Source organism: Centruroides vittatus, unplaced genomic scaffold (assembly GCF_030686945.1).
Source record: "Centruroides vittatus isolate TY-2023 unplaced genomic scaffold, ASM3068694v2 contig_1381, whole genome shotgun sequence".
Taxonomy (NCBI): domain Eukaryota; kingdom Metazoa; phylum Arthropoda; class Arachnida; order Scorpiones; family Buthidae; genus Centruroides; species Centruroides vittatus.
In genome coordinates, this window is record NW_027120867.1 from 217,830 (window position 1) to 238,209 (window position 20,380).

The window sequence follows — 20,380 nt, forward strand, 5'->3', positions numbered from 1 at the left end:
CGAAGCGTTGTCCATGTGGACTTTTTCAATGTAAAAGGGGTCCATGAACTATTTTACACGTAATTAAAGAGTATTTGAAAAGTATATTTTGCATACAACAGAGAGGGAGGGGTAAGAAGTAGCTGGAAAACTATAAACGTAATAGATGGTCCCTCACAATATTCTAGTTTATCACAGTTTAGCAAGTTGTCTGAATATTAACAAGAATTTTACAAAATATTACAGGCATATCAAAATTCATAATTATATTTATAACTATTCCATAGAAGTATAATAGTTTGGTTATAAAAGTAATATTAAAAATCTCATAATATGTAACAATATTACAAATATTTTAATATTCTTGTGATATGTTATATATTTTTGACAATTATAAAAATATTTAAGAATATTTTATACACTTTTATACAATTATGTGATATGTTATTCACATAAACAAATCCTTAGATACTGAAATACATACATTTATTATTTAAAGACAAAAATAAACTATATAAGATCGTGCACACGGAGATTTCGAGGTCCATTTGGAAAGAATTAAAACACCAAATAAAAAAAAATAACTTATATTTATTTTTATATTAAGTAATTAATATATTCATTAAAACATTTTTATATTAATAATAATAATATTTTTATTGGATTCTACACATATAGAATTATACATTTTTTATAAATATCCTAAAATATCTATAACATATTAAAAAATGCATATAAAATATATGTTAAAAATGTTTAAAATGTATATTAAAAATATGTTAAAAATGTTAAAAATGTATGTAAAAAATATGTTAAAAATGTTAAAATTATTAAAAAATATGTTAAAAATGTTAAAAATGTATATTAAAAAATATGTTAAAAATGTTAAAATGTATATAAAAAATATGTTAAAAATGTTAAAAATGTATGTAAAAAATATGTTAAAAATGTTTAAAATGTATATAAAAAATATGTTAAAAATGTTAAAAATGTATATAAAAAATATGTTAAAAATGTTAAAAATGTATGTAAAAAATATGTTTAAAATGTATATAAAAAATATGTTAAAAATGTTAAAATGTATATAAAAAATATGTTAAAAATGTTTAAAATGTATATAAAAAATATGTTAAAAATGTTAAAAATGTATATAAAAAATATGTTAAAAATGTTAAAATGTATATAAAAAATATGTTAAAAATGTTTAAAATGTATATTAAAAATATGTTAAAAATGTTAAAAATGTATGTAAAAAATATGTTTAAAATCTATATAAAAAATATGTTAAAAATGTTAAAAATGTATATAAAAAATATGTTAAAAATGTTTAAAATGTATATTAAAAAATATGTTAAAAATGTTTAAAATGTATATTAAAAAATATGTTAAAAATGTTTAAAATGTATATTAAAAAATATGTTAAAAATGTTTAAAATGTATATAAAAAATATGTTAAAAAGTTTAAAATGTATATTAAAAAATATGTTAAAAATGTTTAAAATGTATATTAAAAAATATGTTAAAAATGTTTAAAATGTATATTAAAAAATATGTTAAAAATGTTTAAAATGTATATAAAAAATATGTTAAAAATGTTTAAAATGTATATTAAAAAATATGTTAAAAATGTTTAAAATGTATATAAAAAATATGTTAAAAATGTTTAAAATGTATATAAAAAATATGTTAAAAATGTTTAAAATGTATATAAAAAATATGTTAAAAATGTTTAAAATGTATATTAAAAAATATGTTAAAAATGTTTAAAATGTATATAAAAAATATGTTATAAAATGTATATAAAAAATATGTTAAAAATGTTTAAAATGTATATTAAAAAATATGTTAAAAATGTTTAAAATGTATATAAAAAATATGTTAAAAATGTTTAAAATGTATATAAAAAATATGTTAAAAATGTTTAAAATGTATATAAAAAATATGTTAAAAATGTTAAAAATGTATATAAAAAATATGTTAAAAATGTTTAAAATGTATATAAAAAATATGTTAAAAATGTTTAAAATGTATATAAAAAATATGTTAAAAATGTTTAAAATGTATATAAAAAATATGTTAAAAATGTTAAAAATGTATATAAAAAATATGTTAAAAATGTTTAAAATGTATATAAAAAATATGTTAAAAATGTTAAAAATGTATGTAAAAAATATGTTTAAAATCTATATAAAAAATATGTTAAAAATGTTAAAGATGTATATAAAAAATATGTTAAAAATGTTTAAAATGTATATAAAAAATATGTTAAAAATGTTTAAAATGTATATAAAAAATATGTTAAAAATGTTAAAATGTATATAAAAAATATGTTAAAAATGTTAAAAATGTATATAAAAAATATGTTAAAAATGTTAAAATGTATATAAAAAATATGTTAAAAATGTTTAAAATGTATATAAAAAATATGTTAAAAATGTTTAAAATGTATATTAAAAATATGTTAAAAATGTTAAAAATGTATGTAAAAAATATGTTTAAAATCTATATAAAAAATATGTTAAAAATGTTAAAGATGTATATAAAAAATATGTTAAAAATGTTTAAAATGTATATTAAAAATATGTTAAAAATGTTAAAAATGTATGTAAAAAATATGTTTAAAATCTATATAAAAAATATGTTAAAAATGTTAAAAATGTATATAAAAAATATGTTAAAAATGTATATTAAAAAATATGTTCAAAAATGTTTAAAAATGTATATAAAAAATATGTTAAAAATGTATATAAAAAATATACTAACTATTATATTTTTTAATATAAAATATTCTTTATTTTATTTTTAATGTAAAATAAATAATTTAATTTATTAATAAGTTATATTTAGATGTTTAGATATTTTATATTTATACTTTATAAAGTTTATATTTATATTTTTTTAATTCAATTTTTAAATTGTTTTAACACATTATATAATATGCTATTTTGAACATTGATATTTGTAATTTTAAAAATGGCAGTAAACTTTATATAAGTTCTATTTACAATGTTTTGGATATGATTTTACATTTATATCGAGTATATTTATTTCATTGACTATTGCCTTAAATTATTAAGTTTGTGAATAAATTTGTTTAATCTAAAAATAAATCTTTAAATTCTAAATTCAAGAGTCAAAGATCCTACAATATAGATCCTTACAAGATCTTAGAATTCAATGTTTGGTTTCTCAAGCTCTTTGATTGATAAAGTTAGAATGTTTAGTTAATTTTAGAACTTAAGATTAACTAAATTAATCCAACAGATTTAAATTAAATTTTAGAATTTACCATATCCTAAATTGAGCTCTTTATTTCAATCATCTTTTGTGTTGTTTATTTGGGCATTATATTCAAGAGAAACATTTAATCTCTCATTTATATATGTCTGGCTTGCTCTTGCTATTTAAATTTTCATTACTTTAATCATAACATAAAGCAATTTCTTATTTTTTATTTATTAAATAAATTACATAAAGTTATTATGTCTTATATTGTTCAGGGACATATAAAATTTCTTCTTATAGTTTATTTCTAGATTTTATACCTATAATTTCTATAAAATTTATTTATACTTTAAATATATAAAACATTATATAACATAAAATTAATTTTACATTTACTCTTTTAATATAACATATATTTAACATGTAACATTATATATAATTTTAAAAATATAATATAATATAATTTAAAAAGTTATAAGTAAATAAATGTATAAAATTATAAAATTTCTTAGTATCAATATATGCCCTTAAAATCATTTATTTATAGAACCAATATATTTAATTATTAGTTTTAAAACAAAAATAATTAATAAATATAGCAATTACATTATTCTTTTATACTGTAATTAATTTTTTAATGAAGTTAATCAAGTAAATGCTATTTAATTAATGGTTTATTATTACAAAGTTTTATAATAAATATATATAATGCAAATTTATGTAGTATAAAATGTATTTATAATTAAAATTTTTAAAAATGTATTAAAATTATTCTTTAAAACGACTTTTAAGTATCAATTTGCTAAGTTAAGAAGGTGACATTTAATAATTTTATCCACGATATTTACATTTATGAATAACAATAATAATAATAATAATTACGTAAGCAGTTATTATCTTTAAGAGAAATTTTATTTAATAGATAAAATACAATTTTGATTTTTTGTTATCTCTCCTATCAAATTATTGTTTATGGTTTAAGTTCTAATTTTAGCAATATATTCTTAAGATCAATGCAAGTTGAGTTTTATAATTATATATATATATATCAGATTACAACTTCCTCATCTGTCTTGAAATAATAAAATACCTGTTTACTCATATTTAATCTTGAAATTTAAAAACAAATCTTTAAAGAAATTAAACTAATAATTTCATTATTTCATTCTAAAAAACAAAAAATAAAAAAATAAAATCAATAATTTAATGAGCTTTCCAAGTGTTATCTTAACTTTTCTCACAGATTTATTATTGTAAATAACCTCATTTGTGTTTTTTTAATTAAATAAAAACAACATTTTACATTCTAAAAACAACAACAACAAAAAAAAAACATACAAGTTCTATTGAGTCATTAGTTACAGAACTAGAAATAAACAACCAATAATAGATTATAGATAGGTTAAATCTATATTTTAATAGGTATTTATTGTATCGCTGTTGATTAATTTAGATATTTATATAGTAAATAAATGAATAAAAAATGTTTTTAAATCACTAAATTAACGTTTTAATTGTAAGAATCCAATTGGTATATTAGTTCATTGTTCCTTTTAACATATTTTTAATGAATTTACTTTCTAATCTAATTGAATTAATTGTCAAAAATAAAGCGGAAGAAAAATAGATTTAACTCAAGTAGATTTTCAAAAAAACTAGGACAAACTAGAACAATACTCGAATTTATCATTATTATTATTATTATTATTATTATTATTTTACCGTTATGAGGTCAATTTTATTGGTTTAGTATATAGAAATTTAATATATGATACCCGATACAAAGCGATAATAAATTCTTATATATTTTGAAATATTTTTGAAGTTATAAAAACAATTAAATATATATATTTAAATGCTACGTTTTGTTTATAATATTTTTAAAATAAATTTATATATTTTTATATTTTATATGTTTTTTTAAAGTATTATCTTGTAAAAAAACTGATGAATTTGAACGTGTTTTAATTTTTAAATAATTATTAATTTATAGCGTTATACATTTAAAAAAATTGTAAAAATATGTATGCGATTTTAAGAGAAACGAAAGTGTTCGACGAGTTTATTACTAAAAAGAACGGAGCCGAAATTAAAATCCACGCACACAAACACACACACACACAAAGCAACATCCTTCACTCTCCAAAACACCCCAGCAAAGCACTTCGGGAAATACTTTCCATCCACGTGACCGGCGCGATAACCAATGAGAGACGGGGCCAGGGATGGTCCGGCAGATTGTGTAGTTCGGTGTGCGTGAGAGACATAGACGAAGTTGGACGTTTTTGTTCAGGTAGGAACACTTAACGCCGTTGTGGAGTTAAATCGAACACATAATTAACGTATTGAAGGTTGTAATGCAAATCATAGGAAGATATTGTGTAGACGCTACTACAGGTATTAAAGTGAATAGTGATGACGAACCGTTGGTTCTATCTAGGTTCTCGGTTGGCCAAGAACCTTTGGTAAGTTGTCTTTCCATCTGCAATAATGATGTCCGTTGACGTTCGGGTTAAACCATTTAATAATCCTTTACAGTACGCGAATACTACAAACAATTGTTAAGTATTCCGAGTTGTCATTTACAGATCGCATTGATCTTGCGTTTATGTTAATTATATATTATTTATATATACTTTTTTTTACTTGGAAAAAAAAAGGAATGTTTTGTGTTCTCGAATATGTCTATACTGTTGTTATTTCCAATCTTATTATCAGAAAAGAGTTTCTTATCGATTACCTTTTATCTATATCCTGTTATAATAAAACGTGAGAGGTCATCGTCATGTTTTAGATGCTATCCTCCGTTTAGTACCTAAGTTATAAATTCCGAAGGTGAATTTATTTATTTATTGAGATGAATCTACTTAATATAAATCTAACTTACAGGTGTGTACATTTAATACGTATTTTTAAAATTAATAATTAATTATTTTATTAATAAATTTTCGGGATTTTTTTTTATGTACGCTCTAAATGATAACGATGCTCTTCGAGTTTTTAGAGTAGGCGTACAAGGTTGTTGGCCACCCACACCTTGGTTTTATTCTTTGCGTTACCTTTCTAAAAACATCATTTACAAGTTATTTGTTTAGGAATTTTTTCAAATTATTATTATTATTATTATTATTTTCTTAGTATTAATTTATGATAAGATTTGATATACCAACTTTGATTATCTTTATGTCATCGTTTGACAGAGCATACAGAAGTCAGAATTTGCGGTTTAAAATAATATCTTTGATAGGGTGTATTTATGAGTTATATATATATATATATATGTGCTTTTTTGAGGAGTTTGATGATGGTTCTTTCAATATATTTATAAAAAAAAAAACACTTATCAGTTCGTCCATAAAGTTTCACTTCCTTAGAAATGGATCCAAAAAGTCGTAGTACTGTAGTAGTAGTTGATAGGGTAGTTTTTATACGAAAAGGAACTCGTATCTCTATTTTCGAATAGGGGAATTTTTTTGTTAAAGTGGATCAAAATAATGCTGTAATTTATCTAGAGTATATATTTACAGATCGTGGGAATTCTTAACAGGGACATTTACAGACATATACTGACAATTACGTCATGCTGACACCCGAAAAACTTCGGTACCAGTTGTCAGTATTCGCCCCACCCAGAACTGTCCCTCCGGGGACTTAATAGTACACCTGCACAGCTTCGGGCTCGTAATTATTCCTGTTGAGTTCGGTACCATTTTTCCGGTACCATTGATAATGATTCATTGTTAAAAATCAATAAATGCGCCTATTCTACATAATTGTTAAAGACATTTTGCGTTCGACGTACCACCGAACAAAAAAATCATATCGTTCCGAAATTTACCCTTAACACCATTCTTAGTGAATCGAGTATGAAAGTGTAAAGCCTTCCAAGGAGAAAATATTCACGAATTATAGTGATTTTACGTGTAAATGTTCCGAACACATCCAATGTAGAGCAGAAGTAAAAATCCAGTTGAACTGGACAACTCAAGGTTGTTTCATGGTATTAACAGTTTTTTATTTTTATATTTACTCTCTGGACTGACGGCATTCTTTTCTTACTGTTTCTTCCCTTAATAACTGTCATCTCAATTTACATTTGATAACAGTAAAGCGTTTTCCTACCCCCCTCCTCTTGTTTCGTGTGGATGCGTTGTTATCGTTGCTACCTGGATTGAATCAATTAAAATCTTCACATTTTTTCCTCCCCTTTAAAAAAAAAAAATAAATGAATTTACAATATTGTAAAATATACTTTCCCCATAGACAAGCATCAGTTACTTCGTATTTGGGTCGTCGAAATGCTTTTATTTTAGTACTTTGGAATACTTGTTCTCGGGTCACTTAGATATCGAATTATTTTACAATGAGTTGCGAAAATAATCCATATTTTCTTGTTAAGATATAATAAATACAAGAAATTTTTTTATTCCTTTTTTTTATGCGACTGTACAGTACTGTACCTTAATAGGCCATACATAAGCGAAACCATTTTATAAATAGAGCGTGCTTTAATTAAGCATTATTTTTGCTTATGCTAATGAGTTAATACTTTGAATAATTTACCTGTTGCATACATTGTTTTATATCTTATAATATAATAAAGTATAGAACTAAATAAAAAAAGAAAGGTAGCTTATAATATACTTCATAACCTTGAATAACAGGCGGATTCCAATACTCTGACGAAGATAAAATACTTGGTAGATAAGGATCTGACTTATTGTCCTTTGTAGATCGTGACTAGTAATGATAATTAATTTTAAAAATATTTGAACTGACACTTGATTCAAATACTACAGATGAATGTGAATTTACGCCCAGATTCGCATCAGTTGTGTTGTCTACACTCAAACTAACCCCATTTTTTTCCCTTCAAAGCAATATTTTCCGTTAGAATTAAGGGTTTTTTTAAAGAAAGAACTACGCCTTTTGTTTTTGTAATGAGTGGAACCTTAACAACTCTCTCTATTAAGCATGTAGCCTGTTATTCAATAACCCTTTTAGCTCGATATATAACACGAATAAGCGCCAAAATTATATATCTTGAACATACATTTTTCACTTTTTTAAACCGAAGAATGGCCTTTGAATAAGTCTGAGCATTGAATTTAATTAAGGATTTCAAGATTTATTTTTTATTGCCCGCATCTTAAGATCATCTCCCGCTCAACAGAAACGTTGTAAAATTTTTCTGATCGTATTTGATTATAGTAAATTATGCAATTCTAACTTAAACAGTGATCAAATGTGTTATAAACAATGGAAAACCTAAAATGATCCCGTTTTTCGTGTAGTTGCTGACATCTTTTCGCAATGTAAATGAAGCAAGTTAAATCTTCCCGATACTGAATTTGTGGATCAAATGAATTACACGTTATATTCTTCACCGTCATTCGATACATTACAATATAATAGACGAAAATGAATCTCCGCTTTGTAAATATGTTTCAAAGAAATACATAATGATGATAAAACTCGTTATAGATCCAGAAAATAAATCTTATATCAATTTTCATACACTTTATGAAGAGTAAAGTCGTGTTTTTAATTATTAATTAATACAGTAGTTGTATGAAGGGGATTTTGTCAAAACTTTGAATGCCGTGTGCAGTACGTAAAGGATGCTTTCGGTGTGGGTAGCGACTGCAGTATTTTTGGTAGTGACATTCATAGGTGATGTCATTACAGGTGAACACGACTTCCTCGATTAATTAAACGAGAATCGTTTACATAGTCAAAAATTAATCTCATTTATTCTTTTAAACAGCCGAGAGTCAAATTTTACCTTGACACCCATTTCAATCCTTAGCATTATATTCCTATACGATTTTTGGTGTCCCTGAAGTGTTGCCAAACATCTTATATATCCTGTCTCATTCGATCGATCTTATCAAAGATATATTTTTATATAATTCGGTAATTCGAACCCCGTTCTCATCTCTTTACTTTCGAGAGAAACTGGTTGTGGAGAAAATGGCACGGGAGATTCTATAAAACACCAGAAATTCCAATTTTTTGAGAAAAATTACGATTTATTTAGGCGTGTAAAAATCAAGGTTATGTAATTTCCGCGGTCATAAATGCTAGAAAGAATACGTAATAATTAAGTTTTTTTGTATTATTCAGTTACCTGTAATCTATACTGTTTTTGTTGTATTCTTTATTCGTATCATTTCCTCGAGGTTGATAACCTCTCGTTGCTGCATACAATCGACAGTAACTTTCTATCTGTACCGTTGAACATATCGACTCGTAGCCTAGTTCGTTCGTCAACGTCTAGAAAGTGGGCTTGTAACTTTTACCAACACGTGCGACTGGTACCAAGGTTGCATAAAACCGGAGGAGTGGTTCGACCACTGTTTGTGGAATGCTGGTTTTCTTTATTTTCTTCTTCTTTTTTTTTGGCTTGTCTCCCTATCTTCACTCGACATGGTAACGCATAATTGTATGCAATTTCGGATGGGAGTTAGATAGAGCAAGCGGGCGATTACCCCCTCTCGAAAGTAATTAAATACTCTTACATAGATTTTACTAAAGATAAATTCGAATTGAGTTATAAAAATTTCAATTTGAATCAGTTAAAGATGTAAAATTCGATTCTGACGATTGATAAGTATCGTAATATAATCAGTTTTTAATATAACAATATAGTTTCTCATTAATGCCGGTATGTTAAACTTGATCAATATTGCTAGATTGATTGAAGACATTTGAATTTATATTACTGCAGTTTCATCATTACGATGTAATAATAACCATGTATTGAAATATATTAAGTCAAATTTACGGTTTGACAATATATATCTTCTCACGATAATGAATTTTTATTAGTTACAATACCAAATTTTGCTCGATATTATTTAACAACCGACCCTTTTTTTTGCAAATTAACCGAGTTAAATACGTTCGTAATTACATTAAACAGAAAATAACGTTAAAAATTGTGAATTGAAAGCGAATCCACGCACTTTTCACAATTAACAGGAAGATACACCGATCGTTAATACATGTAACTTTATAGCCAAAATTGTTTATAAAATCTCTTTAATGGCCTTTATTTTTATTTTAATTGATCCGAAATAATCATTTCTTTTGATAGGTTTAACGAAAAGAAGCTTAGTATACTACATATTAATTACTCACCACGATATATATATGTATATATATATATATATATATATATATATATATGATTAATTTAGGGATCAGATTTAATGCCATTTGACATTTAAGCAAAACGTTAATGTTAAAGAAAAATATATAATAATCATATTTTATACAGTTAAAAAGGGTTGTTTGTTTATTCTACGCGCTGGTGAAATCCAAAGAAAGTTTCAATTTTCACCGCCGTGGCGCTTACAAAGCATAGTCGACCTTGCAGTTGACCTTCTAGCACCCCGTCTATTTCCTGTCTATTGTTTTTTTTTCTTACTTCCTCCTCTCCCTTACGCGAGTGGAACATTCCTGAACTGCAGACAGCGCAGCTAAAAGTTGGGGGAGAAACAGGGGAGTGACAGTAGTTTGATCACCGATCCTGCGATGTTTGATCCGACCTTGGATCACATACTAATGTCGCATACCGCATTCTTGGTTATGTTTTTATTCGAATGCCATAACGTGTGAATTAAGAAAGAGCGCACACATACAGCTTACTTTTTTTTTCCTCTTTCTTTCCTCTACGCTTAAAAATATTATAATACCTGTTTTTGGATTACTTTTATTCATTTCTTAGAAATTGCCACACCCTCTACAGACGAACTGATATTTTTGCAATTAAATTCTTGAAAATATTGATTATTTTTACTTTATTTTCATGGTTTGTTTCCATTGTAGAGTTCATTTAGCTATAAAGAAATGATTTGTTTAAAATAAGTAGAGAAGCGCTCTATTAATTAATTAGTTTGATTTGTAAGAAATAAAATAAAAGAAGTGAATTTTGAAATATTTGTCTGTTTATTAGTACTTCACGGACTAGTTTTGTCGGCTGTTGCCTGCTAGTCTACTCGTTATTGCCCGAAGCAACGAGCAAAAGCGGACCTCCTACAGAACCAGGCAAGGACGTTCTCCATGGTCATTTGCCAAACATGGCGACCGTCTACGTCGTGCCTTTGTTCTTTCTATTTCTTCAAAGAACCGTGATATCGGCTTCTCATTCATATGATTAGACCTTGAAATTCCTTTTTAACTGCGCTGTATTAATTTATAATATGTCTTGAATATTTATTTACTACGTGTTGTCTGACAATTACAAGAATTTTCCAGTATATATACATTAAATCGTAATTTCGACTGGTGTTATCTATTAATACGAATTAGCAAAAATTCTTCTCGAAGCACTTATTTCGTGCGCTAAATTTGATTTAGGGCAGATTTTATAATTTCTGCACGAATTCTCGTGTTTAAAAATTCAAAAATTTTATCGAAAAATTCGGAAAAAATTCCGTCCATTTTTCTTTTAAATATGTTTACCAGTTCTGTTTACGATCATTTCGATTTGCCTTTCAAGGTTTTAATGAATTTGATGTAGAGTGAGGAATGTTGAACAGGTGAAGGTTATGCTCCACCTATCAAAAAGTTCTGTTGACTGATTACCTTGACTTATTTGTAACTAATCAATGAATAATTGTAATACAATGCCAGACAGAATGTTGAAATGCATACCAGATTTACACTTCTATAGCAAAATTAGCAGCTGATTAAAATTTAATATTGCTACTTGAAAAAAAAATGACAATGTGTAAAAAAGAATAGTAATCAATCATCCAATGAAAATAAATTAGATTTTTATTGACATTGATAAAAAAGAAAAACTTACCTGTATTATCGCCGTGTCTGTCAATAAGTCCATATTTCTTCTACCAAGTTGCAACAGAATTTTTCGGAATAATTTTAAAACTCTTCGCACAAATTCGATCAAAATGGAATAAGAAAAACTGTATAAATTCGGATTCAAAATATTTAGAAAAACAAAAAAAGTTTAAATCTACGGTTTTGCTTTGATTTTCGGGTCTTTTCGTGACTTGTCTCAATTAGCTGCATTAGTTTGTTGTAATAAAGCAATAAAATTTTACCTTTTAAAATTGAAAATAATAATTCGTAAAATGATTTTACTGCCGACGTTAAAGAAAAGAAAGAATAAAAATGACAAATGAATCGAGAAAGTCGAATATATCCAAAGGCTCTTTTATTTAAAGGAAAAAATAGTTTAAGATATAAATGATCGGAAAATAACCCCGAAATGACCCGAAAAATGAAATAATATGACCTAAAATTTAGAAATATTTATGTAAATAATGTTATTTAGTAGTAGTTTTTATCAAGATTAAATATTCTCTGTTCCATTTTAAATTTCACAAACAAAATGAAATTTTTTAATTGTTTTAGATAAAATTTAAAGTAAATATTCTGTATATTTTGTAAATGTTATAAATAAAAGTAAATTATATATTTTTCTTTATTTTAATTCTATAAATTAATAAATATTTAAGTTCATGATTTATAAATTATCAGATATATGTTACTATCCTATGAAAGTTCAATAAGGAAAATGCTTTTGACTTTTCAAGTTTACAAATCACTTTTATTCCTTATTGATCTTTAACAGAGAAAATAGGAAAAGTTTAATAATTTAAGTGAAAGAAATGAGGAAAATCTGATCTTGTAGTATATATAAGCATATATATATATATATATATATAAGATTTTCTCACGATGGCATTAAAACAATTGGAAAATGTTCTTTATAATCATTTCAATATTTATTGTTGTCCTATTTAAATTAAATTTTTTTCCTCTGATTTTACTCTTATTGTAATATATAATTGCTGTTTTTCAGGAAAAAACACTTTTCAAATTATGAAAAATGTGTATTTAACCTTTGCAGAATGTCCCTGAAAAAATATTTCACCAGAAATATATTTTTCTTGTTCAAAAGGAAGATAATGTTAAATATAATCCCGTTTTGCAAAATGTTATTTGTCGGAAATATGTTCTAGCTTTGCATAATATATTTTAGAGATAGAGAAAGTGTGTCCAGTTTTTGTGAAGTACACTATATGCAAAGCCAGAATAATCTGATGATAAAATAAATTTGCTCAGAAAAATATAGTTCATGAATATGCATTTTATTGAAAATACACTGCGCAAAGCTGGAATACATTTGTATGAAATATATGTTGAAGAGAAGGAATATATTTTGCAGAGCTGGAATATACTTTTAATAGGGAAAATACAGTTCTTACGAAATAAATTATGCAAACTTGGCATTTTGCAAAGAATTTCATGAGAAATATATATTTCAATTCACAAAATGTATTTTTTTTTTATAAAAAGAAGAAATATATCCTCCTGCAAACTACTGAACCCATAAGTTTATTTGAAGATCCAGTAAAAATTTGATATATGTCAAAACATAGATAATTTTGTATTTGTGTAAAGAAACTTCAAAATTATTTTTATTTTGCTTGTTTATTGATATAAAATTGATTATAATATTAATTCGGTATAAAAGATTTAAATTTCGGAGTGATATATTTCAATAATAATAAAATTATACATAATGTGAAGATAATATCTTATGTTTTATTTTATTTATACATATAATTTTCCTCGATTTAATATGATATCATAATTGGAGGTTAACCGAGATATATATTTGAATAATTTAGTAAAAACATTGAAAAATTCCATTCTGTATTTTTTAAAAAAAAAGTATGGAACTTTTTTCTAAAGTTAACTAACCCCATTGTTTTAGGTAATGTTTAAATGGAATTAATTATAAAACTAGTTCAAAATGCGAGAAAGCTTTCAAGAAACAAAATACATTTAGTTGTTTTATCTAACATTTTAAATATATTAAATTTCCTTTTCATAATGAATATTTATTTTTAACAGATTAATATCAAGTCTAAGCTGAGAATGAGGTGTAGCATTAAAACACTCCAACCAGAAAGTAGACGATATAGTTACTGTTGGACTGAAGAAAGCAGTCGAACAAAACGATATCAAGTTTGTTCTAGTTATGAGACTTATGGTGGTCCTGGACATCCATCAAATTTCTGCATCTTACAATTGTGGTAGTATTGAACTTCTATAGTAAAACAATATAAAGCGAGTGCGTTTAGGAATTTACGACGTTACATACAATTCTTTTTGTTTTTTATACATTGTCTTTTTACAAAAAAAATCACTTTTTTGTGAACTGTGTAAAAATTGTATCTTATGACTATGGAAAGCGTGGTTAGTCCTAAATCATCTGGAAGGCCCATGGATATTCAGGAAGAAGTGTGTGATGCCGAAGTGATGCACGTTGTGAATTTAAAAAAACAGAAAGTAGTTACTGTTAGTAATGAAGAACTAGATCGTGAGAGACCTATGTCGTGGGAGGGCGAACTGTCAGATGATGACGATGATAACAATTCAACTGCCGGACAACCACTCAAGATTGGTAAATCTCCTGATATAAATGGTACCGTTTGTCCCAGACCTCTACCACCTATACCAGGTAATCCTGGTAGTCCTATGTGTTTAGGAGACGGCGAAGAAAATTATCAAATACCAAAGGTAGGTCACGAGTCTCCGTGTAAATATTTTGTTTTAAGTAGTTTTAATTTTTAGTATAATTAGAATCACGTTTCTCCACAACATCATCGGGTATCGGGTAATTTTGTATTAATAATGATGTTTTCATCCAGAAAACTTAAGGCCGAAATAATATATTTTGTTGCCGACGTGAACGAAATTTACCACCTTCGGGATTCGGGCAAAAACCATTAATCAGCTAAAAAATTATATCAAAATCAATTTTTTGCCTTCGGAACAGTAAGTTTGTACTTTAGAAACAGGTTGACGGTAAAACTTTCTTATCATTAATGTATAGTAAATGTTTTCCTTTATTTTACCTGTTTTTGTTTTTTCTTTTCTTTCTTTAAATTACGATTATAACAGCTTTTGCGCATTAACATATTGTCTACAAGGCAAGAACAGTATCATTGTGGTATTTCACAATTCTTCAAATATTTTTCAATGTTTTTTATATTTTTATGGTTCTCGGCATTGAAAAAGATTAAAGCAACGCGTTGTTCTTAAAAACAACAAATATTTATATTATTTATTCTTTATATTCTGTCATCATTAAGTGATAACTATTTGTTTAAAGGTTCAACTGCCCTTCGAAGAATTATTTAGTTCGTTGGCGTTATCACTAATTCATTTTTTCTGTAATGAATTACAATTAAATTTTAATTTAATAATTAAATAAATACCGTGAAGTTGATCATTTTCAAACCCCCTTTTTTAATTCCAATGATAACGATAAAGAAATCAGTTATGATTTGATTACGTATTGAATTTTAAGAAGAATTATTTTTTAATAATTCGCAAATATAATCTGTAAATTAAAATTATTACTAAATAATCGAGTAACATTATGATTTTAACCACAATTTTCTGCAATAATTGAGCGCTCCTAGTCCATGTTAATCAGCGAAATGTAAAATTGATTTACCTTCGTATCCCGCTTTGCAAGACATAAATTAATATTTTTAAATATATCAAATGTCTGTTCGTGATTTAGTTGCAGTTTCATTAAATAAATGCAACATAAACTTAGTTTTAAAATAACGCCAGCGAGTTAATTGCTTGTTGTAAGATAGCTTTTGGAATTTATTACTTTGAGGAATCGCCACTTTTCCAAGCCTCGATCAAATTTTATTTTATAAACTTTTTATTAAGAAATTTTTGTAAATAAAGATTATATTAAATTTTTTCCAATTAAAAGTACAACTTAACCGCGAAATGCCTTTAGAAATAAGCTTCGGAAATTAATAAAAAAGTAGGAAAAGTTTTCAAAAATTCAGAAAAATGCAGAAGTTTCATTAAAAAGGGATCTAAAAATACAAAATACATTTGTGTGTGTGTATATATATATATATATATATATATACCATAGCGCAAGTTCGTAATTGCGATTTAAAATGGGCATATAACCCGCAACAATTGTTTTTAAACACGATTGAAATTTCTAGATAATGCTAATGTCTAGAAAAATTGCATATAATTTTCCAGAATATATTCAACAATAGATATAATCTAGAAATTTCAATTTTATTATATAATACAAAGTATACAATGATAGAAAACCAGCAATATTATTAAATCGCTACTATCGTGGTTACAAATTCAGCTTACAGTGACAATTGAGAATTGACTCCGGCTCTTAAAACATGACCTCTAGTCGTAAAGAACGTGAAGAGACTCGAGATTCTTGTAATAAGTTAAATTGCAAGTAATAAAATACTATTAATACTTCCAGAGAAAACAAGAAAAATCATTTCGCTTTGTTTACTATAAGACAGTTTGATCAAATATATATTTATTTTCATTGTAAATATTGATAATTAAAGTGCACAATATTAAATATCTACATATTTTAACAGTTTACTACAATGTTTACAGTTTATTAATGTATTTGTAATCGCCGTGTTAATTAAAACGCGTTACAAGATCTCTTTTAAATGGAAGAATAAGTTGTTAAGTCGATTGTTTAACAATTTTTAAGACTTAAATATAGAAAATTGAATCCCGAATTAACTTCGGGATCATATTTTATTTAATTCTTTTCATTAAGTTTTTCTAGAAATGTATTCGTGTTTAAATTTATACGATTATACGAGTTAATATCAGATATTTTATTATATATTAAGCAAATTGAATTATATAATTTTTCGTACGAGAGTTTAAATTAAAATTGTGAAATCGAACCCGGCCTCAGTCGATAGCGACTTTCAATATTCACTTACGGCTTATGGAATATTATCATTTCCATAAGCTGTAAGTATAAATGTGTTTTCTAATTATTAATTATTTAATTAATAGTTTAATAGAAATATAAAATTATGTTAAATTAACTTAATGCTTAATTAAAAGAAGATTATTAAATAATTGTTGCTTACTACATTTTTATTATGCCGAATTATTATAAGATAGTATTAAGTAATAAATTTTAAACCAGTTGACCTATGTTATAGAATAGGCTATAAACTAGTGGATTTCTTCTTTATATTTAGTGTCTTTATAAGCGGTTTTAGTGTTTTATGATTCCGTGAAAGTCGTAAAAAACTGGAGCAATTAATTAGGAATTAAAATATGAACATAATTTATACAGGAGACATCCTTAAAAGAAAGAAAAAATATATATTCTGAACCAATCTTGACCTTGGAATATGTGTAATGCGAAACTTCTAAGATTTGCTTTATAGATTTGACACTAAACTCTCCTAAATTTGGCTGTTGATGTGGCAGAATTCTCGAATTCCTGTAAAATCTGCCATTGATTCGACGGGTTTCTAGTATTAAATTTTTGTAATGTCGGCCTGTGGATGTGACACCGAACTAAAGTTTTCCAATATTTAGACAGGACATATTTTTAAATCCAGTCTACATTACGTAATATTTGTAATTTTTGATGTAATATAAAGGCCAATAGAACATACAGCCTTAGGTCTATATATACAAAATACACATGTATATGAAATAGAAGAAAATCAATAGAATTGTTATTTTTTACATATAATAATAAGTTCTGTTACAACAGTTGAAAATTCAATGTTATGCAAAAAAGTTATTTTATTTTTTAGATATTCTATAAATAAGTTTCAAAATATTATTTTACAAAGTCATGAAAATTTTGTAATAAAGAAAGAATTTAAAAAATAAAAATGCAAAGCTGAAAATAGAAACTTTATATTAGGAATTATTTAAAGGTTTATTTCAATTCTAGACGAATAACCGATACATTTGTTGTATCTAGTTTAAAACCCGATTAAGTTAATTATAAAAGTCATTTAGAAATAATATCATTAAAAAAAAGCAGTTGTACTAACGAATAAATAAATATGTCGAGCGTAAAAAAAGGAGTGCACCCATTAAGAAGTAATAAAGAAATTCTAGATAAAAATATTTTTCTATTATTTCGAATTAATAGAGTGGAACAAAATCATTTCCTAGTTACATTGGAAAAATGTTTTAATTTTGACAATAACGAATTAATTTAGCACTTGGTTCGTTTAACTTTAACCTTTCTTCTTTCATAAAACGCTCTGAAAAGACGTATCTTCATTTTATTTATTTATTTTTATGTATAATGGTTTAGATAATTGACGGAAGATCGACTATCCACAAAACATGTCGCATTTTACGATTCGGAATCTTGCATTTATTGTACCATGGACCAATGTAGTCGTCAGACAAGGACTGATAGAGGACCTTGACTTCCAACCTTGACCTTACTGTTCCGCCTACATGACTGCTTAGAGGTCGGTCACCCTCGGTTGAGAGAAAGTTGTCGTGTAGGAGTCGATACCAAAAATCTCTTTGCATTACTTTTTTAAAAAGCCTAACGCGTTGCTAAACGTATACTTTACGTAGAAATTGTATAATACGTAATATATACAGTTTTACAAAAGAGTTTTCAAGTAATTAAAAAGATGTCCAAAATGTCGGATGATTGTTAACTAGAATAGATCGATAAATCAGTCAAGTTGGGCTTCGCAGTGTAGATGTCTACCATTTAGTGTACAGGTAGAGACCGACTGACTGAGCTTTGGGGTTTTAACTTGGCAGACAAAGAACTAACGGGCCAATGACCGCCTCAACGCTCTCCCTCCGTTGTTTTTTTTTGTAGTACAGAATAAACCTGTTTCCCTTACTTCCATACTCGTTTCTGTTGCATCCCGTGGTTTTTATCGTCATCGTTTGTAATTATTAGTCTTGCTAGCTTCTTATTTTGCCTGCAAAAACTTTATTTTTTTATTTTTAAATATATTTTGCTTTCTGCTAACCATACACCGATCGGTCATTCATTATGAAATATATTAGTTTACAGCAATCGATAAATTTACGACCATTATTAAAATTGCGTGTCAATTGTGTTTTTGGTTTCATTCATTTTTAAATGCATTCATTGTTTCCATGATATATTGAATTAAAATTAATTTTTCGGATGTTTAATTACTCTTAATTCCTTTTTGTTGGCTTATTTTTTTTCAATGATAAGGTCTACTTTTGCTTGATTTTTAAAATTATTTTTGTAGAAATTAATGGAGTTAAGAAAAATTAAGAGAGTTTTCCATTAAAAATGGATTACGTATATAATTCTTTAAAAATATTTTTTATTATTATATTATTACAATATATTGTATTGTTTTAAATTGAAATTGTCTTGTTAAATAAGCTTAAAAATTCAAAATTTCAATTATTTTAATATAAAAGAATATTTCTAATAAAATTGTTTCGTAATAGAATTTGGGTTACAAAAATAAAATAAGATGTTGCGCCGTTTATTTTAATTTTATTTATTGTTTAATTATAGTCTTTGCACCAACAGACCACTGCAAATGGCACGTTAACTCAGTGTGTGGTGAATGGTACTTGCAGTCCGTCTACTCATCTTCATCCGGCAATCTCCACTACTTGTTCTACTTCTAATCGTAATGCTCCGGTAACCTACGCCACCGGACAGGGAACGGTGTATGCCAACGATCGTCTTTCTTTAGGTCATCCGCCTCCCTATGGTAAGTAAATATACTACGATACTATTTTTCGGCGGGATTATACGTACGTAAAAATTCGTTACTATTTAAATAAGTTAAAAGACGATTGAATATCTTGTATCTCGGATTTGCAGAGTTCTTTATATAAATCTTGAAACCCGCCCGGCTCTTTTTCGTTCATTGATTTTAATTATGATAATTTTCATTCATTTATTATTTACAGATTGATTTCCGATAACTTTATTTGTTTAATATAGTGTCGCAAGATAATTTAACTGGGCGTCTGACTTTTCTTATTTAATTTTGTTAGACTTAATACATTTCTAAAGCTACTTGTTATGATACGAGAGCTACAGAATTTATTTATTTTTAACATGTACGGTGTTAAAAATAAATAAATTATGACTGTTATTACATTTATTAATAATTATCGTATTTTCTTAATTAAATTATTTTTTCTAATTAAAAAAATTATTTAATGTCTGTTTAATGTAAAAAAAAAAAAAAATAGAAACGGTATCGTTAAACTCTACTCTAACTGAGACGTTTGAAAAGAAAACATTCGAAAGTTAATAATAAAAAAGGCTGCATATTAAAGGTTTTTGTCCGGGTTTGGTTAGTATTGT

General features: G+C 25.7%; 1 protein-coding gene across 3 annotated transcripts in view; it reads left to right on the forward strand.

Annotated features, from left to right (window-relative positions):
- The first annotated feature begins 5,419 nt into the window (after positions 1–5,419).
- The window catches only part of LOC136990911 (nuclear hormone receptor FTZ-F1 beta-like), a 59,453-nt gene continuing 44,492 nt past the window's right edge, over positions 5,420–20,380 (forward strand). Inside the window, exons 1-3 of one of the 3 annotated variants that reach the window (XM_067289376.1) lie at positions 5,420–5,497; positions 14,098–14,766; positions 19,574–19,775. In XM_067289376.1, the coding sequence (XP_067145477.1) occupies positions 14,425–14,766; positions 19,574–19,775 (544 nt within the window). In that variant the 5' untranslated portion in view covers positions 5,420–5,497; positions 14,098–14,424. Of the gene's footprint in view, positions 5,670–14,097; positions 14,767–19,573; positions 19,776–20,380 lie in introns of all 3 variants that reach the window. The other 2 variants (XM_067289374.1, XM_067289377.1) reach the window with 2 other exon arrangements.